Source organism: Medicago sativa, chromosome 3 (genome assembly GCF_051527215.1).
Source record: "Medicago sativa cultivar Bolivia chromosome 3, Bolivia_mono, whole genome shotgun sequence".
Taxonomy (NCBI): Eukaryota; Viridiplantae; Streptophyta; class Magnoliopsida; order Fabales; family Fabaceae; genus Medicago; species Medicago sativa.
The window spans coordinates 91,893,121-91,914,829 of record NC_140751.1 but is presented as its reverse complement, the minus strand read 5'-3'; the positions used below and the strand labels follow the sequence as shown (position 1 = coordinate 91,914,829).

The following is a 21,709-nucleotide window of genomic DNA, read 5'->3' as shown; positions in this document are numbered from 1 at the left end:
ATTATTACCTGGAAAAGTTCAAGGGAAGAGTTTCCATCTCTTGGAGCTCCCTGTTTTGCATCTACTCGAAGCATCTGTTTTCTGGAAAAATATTCATAAAAAGGAAAGCAGTCAAGCATGCGATACTTGCAAATTGCAATAAGGAACACAAATACAGCAGGACTCAATATGCAGCTGCTCACCCCTTACAAAATGTATAGAAAGTTTGTATAGAAATTTTTCAAAATAGAAATGCAGATATGAATGAAGTGAGTCTTGGCGCAATATCGGGAATAGTTGCTTGAATCAGAAGTCAGGGGTGTGAAATGTGGAATTAGTCTCTTTGATAATGTAAGCAAAGGATTCATACACTAAATTCATGATGGATATGTCCCTTCCCTAGACCACCATAGGGGAGCTTTATAGAACCAAGTTACCATTTTTAGAGTATAAATGTTAAATTTATAAATATCCTCAGAGACACCCTCCGTCAATCAAAAAAAAAAAAAAAGAGATACCCTCCAAATTAACTACTTCAAAGACAAAAGGCAATTATCAAGGAGCAGAATCTGCTCAATTTAAGAGTATGAAGAGTATGCAAAACATATTGTTGCACTGTATAAGCGGTGTGAGTAGAAGGAAATCTAATGGTAACAGAACACTGAATAATACAGATAATTGTATTCATATTCCCATTCAATGGAATAACTGTGACTTGGGAGGTCTGAGGCCATTTGCTTGGTTGAAAAAATGCCCTTTACAAAATAAATTGTGATATATGTTCAAATGTATGATCTTGTACCACTTATCATCCAATACTGGCTTGGTCCAGCACAGAGGCAGAGTACAGGAGTTTGGCTCTTGCCACACCCGAGGTTTATTGGACCCGGTCTGTTAACTGAGCTGGGTGTGCATCATACCTCTCCCGTCATCTATTGTGACAACATGAGCATTGCACTACTTCTCTCACTCATAATCCCGTCCTTCATGCTACTAATTCCAAGCATATCGAGCTCAATTTATATTTTGTCCTAGAAAAGGTGCTTAGCAAGAAACTGCTACTGGTTCATGTCCATGCAATTGATCAGTATGCTGAAATTCTCACCAAAGCTCTTTCTCCTATGCGCTTTGAAGCCGTGAGGCCAAGGCTCAGTGTGTCTGATTTTGATCTTTTACAAGCTTCTCAACCACCTTGAGCTTGCGGGGGAGTAATAGAGTTAGCTTTAGTTGAATTAGTTTAGTTTTTAGAAGCTTGCTCTACAAGCTTCTGTTGTAATAGAATCTTACTTAGCAAGTGTGTGCCAGATATAGCGAAAGTTGTGTACAATTGGGGTAGTAGTCAGTCTGAGCTCTATAAATAGTTAAACAGAGCTTCATGTACTTGAGTAACATTTTAGAAAACAACACTTCAAAGTTGGAACAGCAAAACAACAGATATCAAAACATCAACCTATAAGCACCAATAAATTAAGAAAAAGTCCGGGAAAAGTTACATACAATTCCCATTCGGATGGAGGATTCCATGCTGACAAAAGCATATCAGACTTGGCATTAGGCAGGCAGTTTCTGACAACAAAATATTTTGTTGTAAAATGAGCAACACCTACGTCCTTGTAATCCCGGTCAAAGTCATATTTCTACGTGTTTAGAAAAATCAAACCGAATTAGCATACTCTTACAAATCGAGACCAAAAAGATAAATCGGGAAAGTTACAAAACTAAATGCTAGCAACGAACCACCATTCTCAGGTATTTGAATTTGGACAAGAAAAAAATACTAAATAAGACTGATGTGATTTTTCCCTTGGTCCCAATAGCGTTCAGTTTTGTATACATGCAGACCATGTAAAAAAAATTACTAATAATGTAAGAAACTTTTAGGACATATATTTCAAGAGAAAATTTGATAGGGACACCATTTTATGCTTCATGTGAAGCAATTTTAAAGTGCACTCCGTCAGTTTTGGAAGTAAACGTAAAGAAAAGTGAGAGAGAAGTTTCCTAAATAAATCTTACCAAGTCATTAATCTCGGCTTCCGCAAAGGATTTACCATCAACAAGCATGCTCCAAACAACTTTGTTAATTTCCAGGGATATCCGCATAGCATAGGAAGGACTTTTGTTCATCTCCTTCTCTGCCAGCCGTAGCTGTGCAGCTTTTTGAAGAGCCAACCTTAATGCTACGGCTGCTGCCTTTCTAGATTTTTGTGCACTTAGAAGCTCTCTCTTCAGTCCTTGGACCTGCCAGTGTGGGATTACTATTTGATTAGGCATGCATGTTTGTCATATATTGAAAATGAAATATGCGTAGAAATAAAAATACATCTCAAAAGTTACTCCCTCTGTCTCATATTAAGTGCGGCTTATGGTTATGAACGCTTCTTAAGAAAACCATTGAGTGTGCCAATTTTCATGATTAAATGAGCTTCATGACTAAAATATCCTTATTAATATAGTAGTTAGTAGAGTAGTTATTAGGTGGGTCGAAATAAAACAAATAAGGGTTGGAAAAGAGGTAATTAATGCTTCATTGGTATTTTAAAATGACAAATAATGAGACAAACCATAGGATGATTATACATGTGAAAACTTAGGAGCTAGTATTATGCTAATGAATAATGCAATATATTTGGTATCAACAAAAAAGAATATTGCAGTATCTTTCCCCACTACTTCAAAAAGGCTAAAGAAACCGAGCAAAGATAGTGCCACATCATATGAGAAGAGCCATAATTTTAATGGGATGCAGGCCCCACTGAGCAACATCATTAAGAATGCAAGGACCATAGTCCACAAAATGGAATGGACGGTGTACTTGCAAGAAGTACGATCGTTCCCACCCCCGCTGGTATGGTGTCAGTCAGGGTGGTGATGTTTTTCTCTTTTTGTGAAAGTCTCTCTTTTTCTCAAAGCCTTCTTTCACTTTTATAGAAATGTTCTTGGGAGTTTAGTGAAGTTACCGGGAGTTAGAGATGTTTGGGCGGGTCGGTGGATAATGGGCAACTTGGCGTGTAAGGGTGACCCATGTTAAATCAACTGACGGGTCAATGTAACTTGCCTAGGGCTGTATCCCTGGCCGAATATTATTCTATTCCCTTATTTAGGACGGTGGTATAGAGCTATATATCATATGATGGTCCACAGCCCCCAAGCACGAGGCTAAAACTTAGGCGAAGTGCTTTATAAGCATAAAATTGAAATGTACATTTGATGATAGATTACAGATATAGTGAGGGTGTGGAACGATATTCCTTTTGATGATCCAGACGGGCCACTTTGAAAGGATTGTTTCCAAGCTGGGAGTGATAGATATTCATTCACCATCTTGAGGGGGAGTGTTGTAAATAGTGTAATTGTTAGTAATAACTGTGTTCGGCCCATTTACTAGGCCCATTAGGCTTAGAATAGCCTATTTAAATGTATTAGTGCTTGTACTTGATTCATAACTTGAAATCTATCCGTGATATTTTCCACAGTATAGTTATTTGTTTCTAAGCCTATATAATAGAACCTCTTTGGTGTAGTTGAAACACAAGGTTTATGCATATGTCTCTTGTATTCTCTTATTTTCTTTCTCGCAAAAGATACTTGTATTTCAAGTACCATACGCATAAAAATATCACCAAGCACGGTACGTATCTGATTTCTTTTTTAGTATACAGAAGATTAGAAGACTTGAGAATAAGAAACAATAATTTAACGAATACTTTCAAGTCAATTAGAAGATTGTTGACCAAGTTCATTTCTTACCAGCATAGATATTCCACCAGTTATCATCCACAAGTCACTTTCCTTTTCAGGATGTACATCTCCAGAAGGGTCACACCAAAGAGACAATTTTCGAATATCATCAAGAAGCAACTTTTGCTCCCTCTCTCTTTTTTCAAGGTTGATTTTTGCAAGTTCCACCTCTTCAACACCATCAGGAACCACCTCATCTGCTTCTTCTTCAACATCATCATCGTCTTCAGCAGGAAAGGACAGGCTACTTTTCCGAGGCCTGAGTGGAGTCGAATGCATATTTTATTTCAAGAACTCATCATATATCACAGAATATATTGGGTTTGTTTAAGTTACTTGAAAGGAAAAAAGAGATCATATGAAATTAACTAACTAGATGATCAAAGTCGATCTGTGAATAAAAATCTAAAAAAAAATAAAAATATTTGATACAATTATTTTCACACAATTAATAAAAAAGTAAATCTAAAAAGAAAACTATTCAAGCATAGATAAATATTTAACCACTATTTCGAGCCAGTTTCTGCAATAAGAAGGCTAAGAGTCGATAATAAACAGAGGTATATGCTGATGTGAGGCTTCATCATGCCAAATAACTATACCTACACAGCAGCGTATTGTTCTATCAAAATAAAGTAACAGCTGAAAAATCTGTCACAAATGAAATCTCTGGGATCTGAACCTCTTCAAAGAAGCCAATAGTGATCCTATATTATGTAGTCAACTAGTCATTTATGTTGTAATACACTTTTTTAATAACAATCAGGCCTATCTTAACTCATCAAGTTTGAAAGAATAGTTAATGTTGTAAACATAAAAATGAATTGCTACGTTCATAGATATAAAACACGGTAAAGATGAATAGCATTGTGATTAGGAGTGAGATGAAGCAAATGTGTGATAGAAATAGGTAAATGTTAAAAGGATAAAAGTAATTTAGAATGAGCGCTAGGAGCTAAGTGGGCTGGCCATTACTTTGGAAGGCGTGCAAAGAGAAGATTGGTCAACACATCCAGCATGACCTGAAACTGGCGAGACGTCATTGTTGCTGTTATATTACGAGAATTGAATGCGAGCTCCTTCAATGGCTTCACCTGCGGTAGAACTCTTTTTAAAACTAAAGTAAAACATTTGAAATAGAGTATTGATAGCCATGAGAAATGACATTTACTAACTAGAGAAACAAACTTTTCTAAGATTTGCGTGTCTTGGAATATATGCACTTACGAAAAAAACACATTTATATGTTAGCAACATAGGTATAAAATAGCTTACTTTTAGTTCTGGAGTGCCGCCTTTGTGCCGAGTGTACCTAAAATACATATCACAGGGCATAAAAACTCTCTCGAGAAGAGCACCTGTACGCATTACTTTAGGAGAGCTTCGGAGAATTTTCGGAAGCCACTGCAATCCAGCACCAGGATCAACATCTGTTGGTGCAACATGAGCCTGTACATGCTCCAACATAACAGAGAACTCCATTCTTTTCCATGTCATTTCAGGTTGGCATTCACTAATATGTACGTCAGTAGCACCAAAAGCTTTCTCAATCATGTCAAGACCAACATGAAGGACTGAATGAAATGACCGAGCTAAAACACGGCCACTTACAGCAGCAAGCAGAAATCTACCCTGTTTGTTGAAAAGGTGAGATTATTTTAAAACCATGCACGATGTCTTCAGTATCGGTAAATGAAAAAAAATATCAAACAGAGAAACGAAGCACCATGGAGGTAAAAGAAGTAACAATCACCGAAAATTATGGCTCTTAATTTTTGCAAATCCACAGGAAAATAAATATATTTGTTATCAGAGAAGATGTATACTATGTACTTTTTTAATTACCAAACTACCACCTTTTCACATTATTTCTTGCTTTCAAATTCTTAGAATTTAGGTTGGCCCTAACTCAACCTTTAAAAACCGGCTTATAAGGTGAGGATTGCCCCCACTTATAAACACATTTTCAGGTCATATCTCATCTAATGTGTGACTCATAACACTCATGCCCAGGGTCGGCTCTGATACCATCTTAGGTTTTTATATTTCACAATAAAATATTTGTACCGGAAACAATGAAAACAAGGTGACAGTTTTGTAATTGAACTAATCCAGGAAATGGAAATAGAAATGTTTTTTCTCAAACCAAATAGGCTAGGCTCTGATACCATCTTAGGTTTTTATATTTCACAATAAAATATTTGTACCGGAAACAATGAAAACAAGGTGACAGTTTTGTAATTGAACTAATCCAGGAAATGGAAATAGAAATGTTTTTTCTCAAACCAAATAGGCTAGGCCCTTTGCTTCTCTGTCTTTGTTTTCATTTTCTTTATCTAGTTTGAGTACTACTTATCTTCCATCTTTCTGTACTGTCATTTCTTTTTATTCTATTACCAATAAAATTTCTTGAGTTCGCATGACATTGCCCATCATGAAGAGGCACACTTTGTTTAAATGGATAGAAGAAAGTGGGGAAGGAAGATGTGAGGAAATTTTTGTATATTTTGGAATGAGATGAGAAAAGAAAGAAAAGAGAATATATCTTCTCTCTCCCTCGTTTCATTGGATAGAAAAGTGAGGAGACAAATGATATTGTTTCGTAAAAGACAAAAATAGAACTGAAATAAATCACAACACATTTTACGATGTTTATCAACCACCATTCACATCCAAACCACCTCCTTCCAGCATCTCCTCCAGACCATCCAAAATCCCTCAGTCACTCCTTGGTGCCTTTCTACTATGCTCAACAGGTACTATATCTCTATTTTACTTTTCATATGTTATTGTTTGATTGATTCATAATTACGTGTTTGTTTGGTTGATGAACCAAAGTGCACTCGAGCATGGTTGAAAAAGGAGTGGCAGCCATGATAGAGAGCAGTGAAACTGATGAACATATGCATACACGTGAATTTTACTCTGTGTGTGTGTGTGTGTGTGTGTGGGGGGGGGGGGGGGGGGGGGTAACTTAAATCAAACTGACCCCCACTGAGGACTTAGTCAAGTGGGCCAGTTGGTAAAGCACGACAGACTTTGCCAACGCTAGGAGCAGAGCATATTTATATGTTCAAAACAAGGCAAGGCGCTAAGTAAATTGATTGACAATACTGGATAGTAAAATGAAAAGGTGTCATAAGAAGGGATTTAATCAAAAACAAAATTGAAGGCAAAATAAAAACCGAAAAGCTGCCCGCTTCTTTAAGTGTCCACATTTGACAAACTTACATTTGCATCCTCTGAGTGAAGGTTAAATTGTGGCTCAATGACATTCACCATGAAGTGCCGGGTCCCCTCCGAATCATCTATGTTCTCCATTTTAGCTGGCAATGCACCAAAAAGAGGAAACGAAGTGGGAATAAAACTTTGAAAATATTTGATTCTTAGTAAAAAAAAAAAAATAATATCAATGATCTTGCAAGCAATAATACTGCTTGTAGCAACAGACGGTATATTTAACTATCTCTTTATTGATATTACTGGTTTACAATCTAATTTGCATATTCAAATTCATAGCAGGTAACAAAAGATCATGAAACATATAATACATACCAGATAGGGAGGTGTCCGCTTTAACCGAATTTGATGGAGATGAAACTGAACCAGAAGTACCTGCTTGCTGAGAAGAGGGAGACTTACAACTTTTACCAGTTGGACATTTTGAAACATCAACTTGACCTAAATCAGCTTCATCATGCTTTTTGTTTTCATCAAGTAATTTCCTCTGTGCATACTGCCGAGATGGAGAAGGCTTGGGAGGCTCAAAGGCTTTGGATAGGCCTCCAACCCAAGCCCAAACAGCATCTCTGTTTTCAATGGTCCACAAAAGCTTAAGACCATAGACAAACACACGTTGACAACCATCAGCTATTACCACATTGTAACCATCATCATCACTTGGGTCAGACCGCATATGTTCATCAGTTTCACTCCCATTGTCAAACTCAGACCGTACATATGTCATCTCAACTTTTCTTCTTCCTGCTTCTTGCCATGCTAGTAACCTAGCAGGATCAGCCTTTGAGGATTGTCTTCTGATGGTGAAGTAATCGGAGGACAGTAAAAATCCATCATCACGATTTTTTTCTGTCATGTAACCTTTGTCAGTTGAGATTTTGTCTGTAGATACAGATTGTGAACTTTTCAGTATCATGTTAACTACTTTCGCAACACTAGCACAGGCTTCCTTATTTAGGAAAGCTTTGAGCATATGAAGGTCAAATCCCTGGTAAACAAGATCAAGAATATCACGCTTGCTTTCAAAAGTATATTTTTGCTTGCCCCTACTATAACACAGTTCATACTTTAGTTTTCTCATTGTGAAAGTCAGTCCTTTGGCTGGATCATCATCATCTAAAGGCATGTTCTTTATACAGGCTGGGGTGGCATCTAGACGAAGCATGAATTCAGTCATCACTTTATCTAGTGAAAGATTTCCTGACCTGGCAGCTCTCGAAACTCCAAAACGCGGCCAACGGGAGAAGCTCCGCAGCTTATGTGGAGGATTGTAGTTCAAGCTCCAGAATCTTAATATCCACGCTAGATCATGAGCTCCAAAGTTAAATGTAGGGGACACGCGTGAAAAATTTTGAGATACATGAGGAGGATCAAATATGGTAGATCCTTGTTCAGTATTATCCCTAGCAATGGACAGTGAGGAATGTTTTTTTAATGAAAGAGGAAGGGGTCTAAGAGAGAAGTTCCATCGGAGAGAAAGAGAGGTCGATCTGAAGGGATCAAATACTTTGTCGCGAGGTTTTCCCTCAACTGGTAGTGCAAATAAATAATGATCCATGGGATCTCCAGATCCACATTCCCAGTCCATTGTAACTTCGAGAGTAAAGATAGGGGCTTCCAAAAATGCCCCAGAGACTCCTGTTGGAATTTTGAAACCACATCTGTTTGCCAAACTTTCCAAACTACTTAACAAAAACTTAAAATCTTTGGCAAAAACAAAAACACGGCCATCAGACTGGTGAATTTCCATACAGCTGCTTACAATTTGAAGTTTGTCAACCTTTTCATATGGATCTGTAGTTGCCAAAATATTCCATCTTGATTCAGAGAACAGTAAGGAAACTTTTCCATGGATGTAATTTCTCATGTCGTCCCACCATGGTAAACTCCGCTCCTTCTTTGGTGGATGAATAAGTGGACCAGGATTCCTAACACTTAGATTAGCCCTCCGAAGTGCTACAGTGAAAGCGTAACTAACATCAGCAAAAGCTGGTTCATAACCCACCCCAAATGACACCTCACCTTTCTGGAAATGTATTGGCAAATCTGAATATGTCTTTATAGGTGGAGTAGTACCACTAGCCGAACGTAGCATGCGAACCTTTCTCCATCTCCCAACATAGACATCTTGAAATATTTGAGGTTGAAAGCTAGTTGCCTAGTTGAAGTAAATCAATGAACAATAAATAAGACAAAGAAACGGAAACACTGCATAAAATGTTGCTGAATCCCAAAAAAAGGTAGAAAAAACAGTGAGTAGCAGAGAAAATATACAATCATGTCAGCACGTATAAAGTAGTAATTAGATATATGACACGTCTTAAACAACAGAACTATCTGAAATCATTACCAGATTTTTCACTGGTAACTTGTTGCTTTTCCACCTATTTAATAAAGTGGTTATCTTGTCATCTTTTATAGTTCAAATGATACCTACAATTATATTTTTACCTACAGTAACTCACCTAAATCTGTCGTGCTACTGAACAACGTAGGAACCTACTCGTTTATAAAATTGTGTTCTTTCCCTACTTTGACCATATCTATAGAACAAAAGTCAGAAAAAATCACAACGAAAGCGTTGAATAGTGAATAATGTATTCAACTGCATCTAGAACTTTATGTCTCGTTTAATGGTCAGGATAGGACAGCGACGAATAGGATGAGGAGACTTGGATAAGGTCTAATCATACCTTGTTTTTGATGTACACCTACTAACAAACTAGATATATATTTGAGATTGACCAAGTAATAATATGACAAACATTATACTAAAACGACAAAATTACCTTCACGGCAAAATTACATCTAATTTATGGCAAATGCTAACATGCCCTTAGAGCACTTGTTAATGAACTAAATAAAGAAACATTATGCTGGAAAATGTGTATTCAATTTCTTGAAAATTTTAAAATTATTCTTTTCAACACAATTAAATTTTCAATAAAAAAAGATAATGATAATGAATAGAATATATATTTTTGAGAAATGAAAGTGTGCAATTAGTAATGCAGTGGATCAGCTACATCCGACCCTATATATATAGTAAAGATCAACCTCAAATTTACTGAAGTAGTTGCACTAACTGATGTAACAGAAAACAGAAAGAAAGATAACTTTCATCAAAACCAAACTAAACAAACATGTCATCAAAAAAAAAAAAAAAAAACTAAACAAACAACAGAATTGAGCCATAAATCCTCTCCTAGACTAGAACCCACGTCACAATTACTCTTCATGCTTAAAATGGGCAGAGACAGTGAGAGATAGATTCTAGGCTTCTATAATTTAGAAGACTATTTGAAGACAAATGTAACAGATTTTTTTCAAAATATTTCTGTTGTACTTCATTGCAGGTAAAACGAGGAACCATTATTTACATTTGAAAAAACGCAAAAATTCAACAGAAGTGCAACGACAAGTAAATTTCAATTGAAACACTTCAAGTTTATTCCATACGGTAACTCAAATGTGATTAATCCGTAATATAAATTAAAGGCAGGATTATATGCTAAAACTCATACTTCTCTTTCAGTAATTCTATAAGATATCAGAATAAAAATCATGTTTATTTTACGTGATCCAAAAAATAAGAACAATGGTTAAATATGTTTCTAGTCCCCATGAAATTTCAAATTTTCGTTTTTAGTCCCTACAAAAAATTTCTTCGACTTTCAGTCCCCACAATATTTTCTGACAACATTTTAAAATCAAAATAAATAGAGGCCTGATCAAAATGTTATCAAACTTTGCAGATACACTCCATGTGCTATGATAGAAGTCTCTGCAATAAATGAGCTCAAAATTTGATTTTTAGGTCCATTATTTTTATTGAGGTTTTGGCCCTTAAATTTCATATTTAGTTCACCCATTGCTAAAAACTTCTAAATTTTTATAGGGGACATGTTTATAATGTTATAAATATGCCCTCAAAAAGTCATTCAAAAATTTGAAAGCTACACATGAGTTGACTTGACAGTAGGGACTAAGACTGCCTTTAAAACAATCGTTCAAAAATTCAAAGGCTACACATGATTAACAGTAGGGACTAAAACTACTAAAACTGCTAACAGGAAATATTATGAGGGCTAAAAGTTGAAGAAAATTTTTATAGGACAAAAATCGAAATTTTGAAATTTTATACGAACTAAAATCATATTCAACTCTAAAAACAAAAATTTAGATTTTAAAGATGAAGTGAATGTAATGAGATACCCATTCAAAGTTCATGTCAATAAGAAGTTTGTGGACTTGTCCTGAGTGAATCAATTTCTTGTATGCCAGCATGCCAACTTATAGAGAAATGCGAGAATTTTCAATGATATTTCAATATTTCTTTTGTTGTTAGCTTCTTTATGGTGCTTAAGAATATACAGAATGACAGGAAAAAACTATGTCCGAGATGTGAGTTTCATAGTTTTAATATTGTGGATTTTGTAAGGAAGTTATCTTTTCCTTTTCTCATAGACTTCCCAACCTCTTATCTATTGTAACTTTATCTCAAAGGGGACCAAGTATGACAATCAGGTATTTCTCAAAGGTAGGTATTTTTTTCTTTGAATTTATTTTTCTTTCTCGTAACAGGAATATGCAATCAATATCAAGTTAAAACAGTGCCTATAGAAGGGAGACAATGCGATTCTTTTAATATTACCTGCTGAGCCAACACAAGACGACCTTCACATTTACCATAACTTCCAGAGAAAAGAGGAAATGTGTAATTCCGAAGCTGGACCACAAGAGAGCTCGTGTTTAAGAGGATATTTGTCCCATATAGTCGAGAGAATGGTATATTATTCTCAAGGCAGACAGGATCAAGCTTTTTCAGAACCTCAATCATCCCAGCATCTCCACCATCAATTTTTCTCAAGCTTACATCTAAATCTAATGCAGATATAGAAAGAAGAGAAGTTCTCGAAGTACTGGGTTTGAAACCAGCCTGGAAATCTTCTTTGCAAGCACCTGACCCTTCAGATAACACTAGATTCTGGCATGCCTGGTAATATGATCGGAATGATTTTTTATAAATCTCTTCTCTTATGGACTCGAGAGTAGAAGAATCTTTTACATCAACCTCAATATTGTTATAACAAAATTTTCCTTCTTGAGAAGAACTAATGGTGTCGGTAGATTTGGGAACGTGTTTCGCCTTCGATATTAATTCATCTAGAAAGTTCAACCGGATGGCTAACTCACCAGCCTCCTTCTTCAGTAACTGATAGTGCTCATCAAGCCATCCCTGCATTGGTTCCTCTTCGATATCAGCAGTTAACTTGCGTATGCAAAATTTTAGGCATCCAAATTGTACAGAACTGGGTTTCTTAACTTTAGAGCTGTCTTTCTTCACAGGAAAAATCAAATTTGTCTTGGTAGCAATTATGAGCTTCAGACCTCGTAACATATCCTCGATGACATCATCAATGGCACGCAATTGCAATCTGTATGGCATGCAAATGTGAACTTCGAGACCTTGGATTACCCAATCCCATGTTGTGACCACATGCTCTTTTGCATCAGATGGACCAGCAGAGACACTGGGAATTCGTGAAATTTGCATTCGACTACTCTTGAGGATCCTAGCCCCGTTGAAGCTAAGCGTAAGTCCTTCAAGGAGTACTCCTATACGAGCATTTTCAGAGAAAATTGACTGCACCTGAACCATACCATCAACTCCATCTCCTAGCCCAGCCGAAATACTTAACATTTCTACATCAACAGCAAAAATTGATTCTTTCTGCTTCTGCTTTCCAAGATGCCCTGATTCAGTGGTAGTTTCTTGTTTCCAATTAGCATCTCGACCATGAGACGCATCTCCCATGTGTTCAAGCTTGCTGTTATGTACCAATAACTTCAGCTGCAGGACAAGTTCAATTAGTGATAGATGTACATCAGGCTCCCACCTAAGGGTGATGTCAGTAGCACTGAACAGAGAACAGACAGCAATCTGTTTTAGGCCACCTGATCGCCGTACAAATTTAGCATTTTGCAAATCAAACAATGCCACCTTTGTTACTGGCCGATTTTCCTCCATATATTCCTGATAGACAGATCTGGCTCTTTCAAGTTCAATTTGTGTGGACTGTTTCTCTTTGTTCATGGACAGATTGAATTGAAAAATTTCAAGAGAGACAGAGTACTTGAGCTTCTGGTATTCGTTGGAAGTAGTAGGCATTATGTGGGCATTGCGTGGGGTACCATCTACTGAGACATCTATTATAACTCTACCACCTTGTGAGCCATAATTAACACGCTTGGGGTCTGGAACAATTGCATTATCCAACCCTACCTCGCCCCAAACATATACAGAACACCTCTCAAGATTGAATTTCAACATTTGAGTTCCCTTCCCTGAAGATTTTGTTAAACGCCCTTGGCTCTGAGTTAATTTTTTCTTTGAACCAGATATAGATTTTAATAGAGCTTGAAATGATATGGCTGTTGATATGAGTGACGCTATTCTCTTGAAAGTTAGATAAATTCCCATTCCAGTCACATCAACTAATAAACCTAGCCTAGGACCATCCTCTTCAGATGATTCCATGTCCTTTTTCCCCCAATCCAAACAAACCTTTGCAATGTGCATAATGGAGCCACAATTTGATTCCACACCAAAAACACTTTCTTTTAAGAACTCTTGATATTCATCCGCTAAGTGGAGATTTAACTCTCCAAGTTCAACATGTACTGTAGTCCCCGTATTCGAAATGTTGTTTGCAAACAGATGTGATAATTGTGAGCAGCCCTAGAATTGGAAAGCAATAAAACTGATGTCATTTCTTTGCACAACTAATTTAAAGGAAAATAAAATATGTAAAACAAGGATAACTACCTCTAAAACAATAGAGCTCAAGGTTATCGATATTCAATGTATAATTATAAATTAAATGAAAGGGATATCAATTTCAAACGTACAAAACAAACCCCAATAATGTGTGTAAGAATATAACTCTGTAACTAGTTATGTTGTAAGCCCAGTTAAATGTCATTAGTATAGTTGCACTTAGTTTTACCAACTCTTGTACAACTGTCAATGACAGCTGCATCTAGACTCTTCCTATATATCTCCAGTGATGCAAAGCTAGGTTCAATTCATTTCAATCAATTTCAGTTTTATTCAGTTTTTTTAGGCTTTCTCTCTGAAATTCAAGATGTATCAAAGCTTCTTTATCATCAACCATGTCTTCCTCTGAAATCCATCCTCCACCACCGTTTACGATGGATCCTCTTTCTATGGTTAGAGTGTCACCTATCACCACGCGTTCTCTAGTCACCGAAAAAATCACATTAGAAGTTAAACTAGTCATGTGTTTTACCATCCACTCAACATTTTCCGAAGAAATGTTTCAACTTTCCAACACTTATTAGCAACCTGTTACAATAACAGACACAAATAATCACAGTACTTACATGATATACAGGTGAACCAACCATATCGAAAAGCACTATTGTCATCTCAGGAGCTGAGACATTGCATGTCCACATGATGATCCTGCTATCAATTGATTGTGGCTTTACAACAACAGAAGCTTCTTCTCTAAGTACAATTTTTTTCTTCTTCGACAGATGAAGGAGAAGCCAAGGCTTTAGCCGGCTCATTATGATGTTGCACTGAGTGCCTCCTAGCTTGATTTCAGTTTCTGCTCTAACCGACGAAATTGGCTGATGCAGAGGAAGAATCCCAATAACAATAAATAAGTTTCCACAACAAATACAAAAAGGAATTTTTAAGCTCGTTATGAAAATACACACATACAAATATAACCCCAAAAAATTAAGCAGCGTGTGCAAAAGAAATATGAGAATTTAAAATCCCTGTTTTCTGTTTGCCCAAAAGAAATAAATTCCAACTTTCTTGAAAATTCTGTTTTTATTTTGGCAACTATGCTCCTTGTTCTAGACCTCCTTGTATTTATATTTTTCCAATCTTTCTGTTAGAATGTCTGGACCAGTTGTGGGTCTAGTACAATAGAAGCATTATGTTAGGGTATCGCATTGTCATCCTTCAATTATATATCCAACTCTATTCATGCATTTTTTTTAATAAAAAGAAGCAACAGTTTTCTGTGAAGTACATGGGCAAACTTCCAAACTCCAACTACACATATTACTCAATTATAATTAGAGAAAATTATATTGAATAAAACCATCAAAGGCACAACAATTTCAGCTTCGTATTATCTGAGCATTTTCAATTTGCAATTAAATAGATAAATATTAGAATTCAGATTTTGGCCTAACTCCAACATCAAAAGCTAGCTCATATGGGGTGAGGGTTGCTCCCCATTTAAATTTTAACCACTAGTAATCTCGGTGTTTTATTCACTGTGGGATTCTGAACAACAACTTTCAGCAGAAATGTTTTTGCCAAATTATGTGGCTTTGCATAATAACTTCAAGCATAAAATCATCTATAGTGTAGCCACCAAAAATTCTCTGGCATTTATAGATGATAAAACACTTCACCACCAAGTTAGCTTTACAATTGATGTTCTTTTCAATTTAAAAAAAATTATGTTTGCAATTTTATCACTTAACTTTGGGTAAACTTAGCTACGCAAAGTAAAGAGATAAGAATACCAGTTTACAGTGATGCAATGTTAGTGTATATGATAAGGCCGCAGAGTGTGCAGTACAGTGATGCAATGTTGATATTCTTTTTGTTAAAGGCAGTCACTGGCAGCTATCAGTAACTGATTCTGTTCTACTGGTTTCTGTTGAACACTGTATCACCTCTAATTATGTTATAAGTGGTAACTGACAGCTGACAATAATGGACTCTGTTGTATTAGTTTCTGTTGAACAGTCATATGAACTCTTTGTATAAATAGGTGCACCCTAACAATTGTTCAAATAATGAAAAGTCTTATTCAAAATCCATTTTACAGTTTCCAGTTTTCTATCCCTTTCCTTCTGAATATTGACATGCAAAGGCTAATTTATATGATTGTAAATAATTTACCTGTACAGGGATGTACACAAAAGAAACCAAATCCAACTTTAATATCTCCAGGATGGAAGAACCAGCTCCTCTAAGAAGCTGTAATATCAATAAGGCAAATGAAAATTTGTCAGGAAGAAACAAAACAAAGTACAAATAGAAATCATATCACAAAAACTTCACCAAAATTAACAGTCAAGCTCGTACATGAATTTCACTAAACTCCAGTTGAAAATCAAGGCGTGTACTCTCCCCAACATCCTCAGTAGATCGAGATTTGGTGCTTTTCAATTGGATACCTGTGATGTTGTTTTCAATAGAAAGACCATGTTCACGATGCACAAAATTCACATCCAACTTTGGTAGATCGAAGTTGACCTATCAATAACAAAATGCTTCACAGTTGACATTAAACGAATTTTAAAAACCCATGTTGATTGCTACTTTTGATTAAATAAAACGAACAAATATAACCAAATTGTAATCAAATTATGCAACATAAAGTGGATAAAGACTTTGAATTTCAATAGGCCCTCGATTTCAAAATTAAACTTACTCAAAGGAAACCAAAAGTCACCAACACAAACACATACTCGAGAGACTTACAAGTGAAGGAACCACATTTTGCCCAAAAGCCAAATTCTAGTGTCCAGCGAGTCATAAAAAGTAACAGAATCAAGACTTTGATGCAACAAGATCATTACTTATGCAGTTTCTCTACCCTTCAAATTTCTGAAAAAGAAAATGAAAGTGGCTTGAAAAACTAGACCTATCCACAACAAGGAAACCCATAACCGAAGCACCACATAAAGAGCATAAAGTTGGGGAAAAGCTGCTCAAAGACACACCATCGCACCACACAATCCACCAGAAAGATAACCTGATTCTATAATGCATTTTACTGATTAGTTGAGAGCTCCGTGTGCTCAGTGCTTTGCGGCACAAGAAGACCAACAAAAGCCTGCACATTCTCAATGCTTTGTGACTGGAATATTCAGCCGCTACTCGCTACAGTACCTGATAGAAGATGAAGGGACTTAGAAATCATGGTTGGGCCTAACACAACCCCACAAAACCTGCTTGTACGTGGGGATTTCCCCCACTTATAAACACATATTCAGGCCATCTTTTGTCCGATGTGGGACTCTTTAACACACCCCCTCACGACCAGCACTATTGGGGTGGACATAAATGGTGGGTGGCCCGATAGCGAAAACCTGGTAGTAGGTGGCGCAATGGATCTTGGAGAGGCTCTGATACCATCTTAAAAATTGTGGAAGGGCCTAACACAACCTCACAAAACCGGCTTGTGAGGTGAGGAATTCCCCAACTTATAAACACATGTTTTGTTCGATGTGGTACTCTTTAACGAAGGGATTTTGTTGCAAACAACGATGTAAATGAGAACTATGGGTGCGCGCCATTTTGGAGTTGTCAAGGGTTTCTGGGTACGGTGAGAAAAGTGAAGGTTATAATAGTTGAGAGAGAAGGGTGCCTATGCTAATGATTTTCAAGGAGGTGGTTGATGGATGACATTGGGGAAAGGGTTTTGGGTTTGCGGCCTTGTGGTGTGTTTCCACTTTCCAGAGATCAAAAAGTGGGAAGATGCGGTAAGTTGTTCTGAAGACACAAGGTGGAGAAGATAATGTGTTTCTCGGGGTGGTAGTAAGATGGTTTAGACTCTAGAGCAGTGGTAGGAGGAAGAGGAGCGTGAAAAGATTCTATAACACTATTTATACGAGGAGCCTAAGGGTCTATCTGTAGTTAAAAAAAAAAGGTAATTTAAATCATTCTGAAAATAAGAATATATATAATTCCACGGTGAACCATCCATAATGTGGCTACATTGTAGCCTCCAGCTATAAACTAAACCTTGATTTTTGAGAAAGACCGACTTTCCATATTTTCCAAACTACATATTTAGTATTTAGATGCTCAGATACATCTCTGGCTGTGAAACCTTCTTCCACCTTGTTCTCCAATAGAAAGAAAGTGTTCGCTTCTAATATCTTCCATAACAATGTAATAAAAAAATGTCAAGGGAGCATCAAGTGAGACATCTCGTTTCAAAGAAACATCGAGAGCAACCAAAAGACTAAACTTCAATCAAACCATTCATATTCAATCAAGCCAACAAGAAGGAAAGAAGAAACACAAAAAATAGATTCTATTGAGAAACAAAACTAAAAACATTAGAGAAGGTTTCAGTGTGTTTTATATTATTGATCTACTGAAACCCGAGTGTACAAGTTGTATTTATAGCGTGTGATGATAGTCATCATAGGTTTGTTACAAATATCACACTTAGTCATTTGCATAACTTGCATAGCTTATCTAACAACAAATAACATAATGCAGCTAGATGATAACTAATGCCAGCTGTGCTAACAGCTTGAGATTATCTAGGCTATTGCAGTTACAGTACTGTTGTGCACACTTATAGATTCAAGCAAAATATAAGTAATGTTTGTCGTAGCAATAATAATATATTAGATAGCACTAATCTTAATGAAGAAATAGTTTCAGCTAGTTTCAAATTCAAGGGTGCGTTTGTTTCAAGTTATCGTTGTAGATTCCAGGGAATAAAATGATAGAAATATGCATTCTTATGTTTGTTACAAGTTTATTAAATTTTATTTCATGATATAAAATGTTCCTGGGAATAGAAGAACATTCACAAAGAAAAGGGTGGGAATAAAGTTCCATGAAGATTGGAATAATCTCAAGTGTAACCACTTAATGACTGTTGTAAATGATGCAATTTTAGTACTAATTTACATTTTGGGCCCGCTAGACTAAGAAATAGCTTATATATTGAGACTAGCACTTGTACATTGTTAAGATTAAGATCATAAAAATATATTGAAACTTGGTCTACATTAACCTACCTATTATAAAGGCTCCCAGGAATATTATAATATTAACCAGACATCTTTTCTAAAATAATAAAACTCCCATTCTTATATTCCTAGGAAAGTTATTCCTAGGAATAAATCTAGTAAACTGGAAACAAACACGCCCAATAGATGATATTACTGAAGTAAAATAAACTACAACTATTTTGATGTTGTGCTTGTTGTGTTTCTTATCTGGTTAACAGTTTTATTGTTTGAGAAGATTTCCTATCCTCTCTGTTTTTTCTCTCTCTCTTAGTAATTAAACATGTATGTGTGTGTGATGATTAAAAACAGAGCATATGAGTTAATTTACAACCTTTTCGGGAAACATAGAACTGTACTTGGAGAAGGTTGCAAGTGTTTGCTGCTGCTTTGATGGTTTTTTAGTGCTTGAATCAGTTTGTGACCTAATAACACTGACGGAGTTAGAAGAAGACTTCGATGAACTCTTGCTTTTCAAAAGCAACTCCTCGTTTAAATTTAACGTGACCTCTCCACTGGAAATGTCCACACTCTTGATAACTATACCCACTTCCCTGTGCCCAAAAAGACGAAAGTCAGAATTAACCTAGCAACAATACAAAATAGTGAGACTAAGACTATACAAACTGAAGTCAGGCAAACCAATTACAACTGTGCAAAATACAAAAAACAGAAAAATAATAGATGACCAATAATCGGTGTAGATAAAAAAGGAAGATTCATTTGGCAGATTATAAAGTTGGAAATTTCTTCAGTGCATATGGTACACTGCCAGAACTTTGAACCAAACCAATACAAACCGATAGTTGATTTGGCATTGTAAATTATTCATTACATCGTGCAATATTTGTCAAACTAAGTTCTGCTTCTATCAATTTAGTGCAAAACTAAGTGTTGAATTATATTCCCATATTAAACTAGTAATACCACTACCAAAAAAAACTAGTAATACTACATAATCTCTCTCTACTACAACCAGCATTCGGGAGTGCATGTTAATATTGAAGAAAAAAAATGAATAGAAAGAAGAAATATACCTATCATGGCCAAATTCACAGGAGATCGAGAACTTTTCACAGATAAAAGGGGCAGAAGACCTTTCTATGGCAGCAAAGGATGCCTGGCACGAAGAACTGCATCCTCCACCACCTAAATTAGATAACTGGTCACAACTATCCCGTGGCTCACCAATGTGAACAAGAATAGGCAGTATTTGTAGTCTAACTAACAAACTTGACTTAGATCCACCATCTTTAGATATATCCACATTCAATTCCTTGATTTCAACAGTATATTTTGGTGTCTGCAATGTTTGGAAGAGATTCTCAATGAACAAAATATTATAATAAGATCCAAATGGAAATAACAAAAGAAAATAATATAATACAATTTAGCTTAAACCTAAAAGTAAACAGTGTGTTAAACTCAATTTTATTCATTAATAAAACCATTAAATTTGATGATGTAAAATTGTTTTTCAGCAAATTCCAAACCAGATCAGCCTGTATTTAACCATAGAAGCAGAACAATGAAGTTTTATGGAGATGTGCACCTTCAGAACCAGATCAGTCACAAAAACTGACAAATATCTTGCAATATTGCCTATAATCATCCACTTCCCTCTTCCCGAAGCCCGGGATTTTCGAGTTTTCTTCTTCCCTGGGCTTTTATTTGAAGGCCTCATCACAACTTCTAAGTCACAGATTAACACTTGGAGCTTTGGATCCCGAGATATAAAACCCACACCAAGTTTGACCAGCGACTGGCGTAAGCTGAGCTTAATTTCACCAACAGATACAGATTCAACAGCACCCTGTAAATTATAAATCAACAGAAATGTTGCCATGAGCCCCTAAAGAAACTAGTATAATATCTGATAACAGGAGTAAACATGACACCTCAGTAGAATATAAATAAAGGATTTTAACTAGGATCAAGAGTGTGACTGTATAAAGGAAACAACAGTCAGCTGAAGCAAGTTGTCCACATTTTCAAAGGCTAGGAGAAAAATTAATATGAAAAGAATGTTTAAAAGGAAACTAGCACAAATTGTGAGATGAAACAATTCTTCATTCAATTTTACAGCATTTATCACCACCACTACCACCCCCCACACTGCACATTTTACACTCTCAAACTATGGCCTAGTAAAATGAATATTGTACAACTCTCCAGTGCCTTCAAAATTCAAACAATGAAATGAGCTTAGTGATTGAAAGCAGAGAAAAACCTTTTCAAACTTCACTACCACGTCTCTTAAACATTTCCATCCACCAACACGAAATCCAACAGATGCTCCCAGAATCTTACTCAAAATCCAAGCCAATAATGTAGAAGCAAATCTGTAAAAAAAAAAAAAAAAAAAAAAAAAAGCATAATCAAAATCAAGGACAAGGTGGTCAAAAGTCTGTAAACAACCTGTTTATAGAGGCTCTTTCAAAAAAAAAAAAACTGTTTATAGAGAGGAAAAAACAAAGAAATGGTGGCATAATGATACCATAAATTTAATCATAAAGCATTGCATGTTGTCATCAATTGCACTTTGAAAAAAAGAAAAAATGGGAACTCTGCAAAATATCATCAACGTGATATAATTTGAGCATAAGGATTTGGGGTTTTTTCATCCCAAACATCCTACAAAGACATCCCCTGCATTTAGTTCTATTCTCTTGACAGAAGAACTTGTAACACACACACACAAACACCGAACCAAAAAAAAAAAATGTTTTGTCAATTTGGATTTCTTGGATCATAGAAGAATGGGAGTTTTTAATCCACTTCTATTCAATTAGCTTTTAAACAATTTCTTTAAACTATTAGCAAGATCAAAAAAGAAGGATAATTTAAATAAAAAGTAATTGAACAACATTAGTAAGATACTCCCTTTAAAAATAATGCACAATTTTAAACTTAAATTATCTGTTTTTGTAAA

The 21,709-nt window shown here is 35.9% G+C and overlaps 1 protein-coding gene across 7 annotated transcripts in view; it reads right to left on the bottom strand.

Moving 5' to 3' along the window:
• Positions 1-21,709, bottom strand: part of SAB (HYPERSENSITIVE TO PI STARVATION 4) — a 30,049-nt gene that overhangs the window by 5,966 nt on the left and 2,374 nt on the right. For 2 of the 7 annotated variants that reach the window (XM_085755815.1, XM_085755817.1), the window contains exons 2-17: positions 21,008-21,119; positions 20,330-20,590; positions 19,815-20,080; positions 19,112-19,331; positions 16,106-16,276; positions 15,920-15,997; positions 14,368-14,619; positions 11,615-13,702; positions 7,276-9,118; positions 6,952-7,046; positions 4,996-5,352; positions 4,696-4,814; positions 3,730-3,979; positions 1,996-2,220; positions 1,477-1,616; positions 9-81 (exon numbers count right to left, since the gene is read on the bottom strand). In XM_085755815.1, coding sequence (XP_085611941.1) covers positions 9-81; positions 1,477-1,616; positions 1,996-2,220; positions 3,730-3,979; positions 4,696-4,814; positions 4,996-5,352; positions 6,952-7,046; positions 7,276-9,118; positions 11,615-13,702; positions 14,368-14,619; positions 15,920-15,997; positions 16,106-16,276; positions 19,112-19,331; positions 19,815-20,080; positions 20,330-20,590; positions 21,008-21,119 — 6,550 coding nt within the window. The remainder of the gene's footprint in view (positions 1-8; positions 82-1,476; positions 1,617-1,995; positions 2,221-3,729; positions 3,980-4,695; positions 4,815-4,995; positions 5,353-6,951; positions 7,047-7,275; positions 9,119-11,614; positions 13,703-14,367; positions 14,620-15,919; positions 15,998-16,105; positions 16,277-19,111; positions 19,332-19,814; positions 20,081-20,329; positions 20,591-21,007; positions 21,120-21,709) is intronic. The other 5 variants (XR_015032524.1, XR_015032525.1, XM_085755816.1 and 2 more) reach the window with 4 other exon arrangements.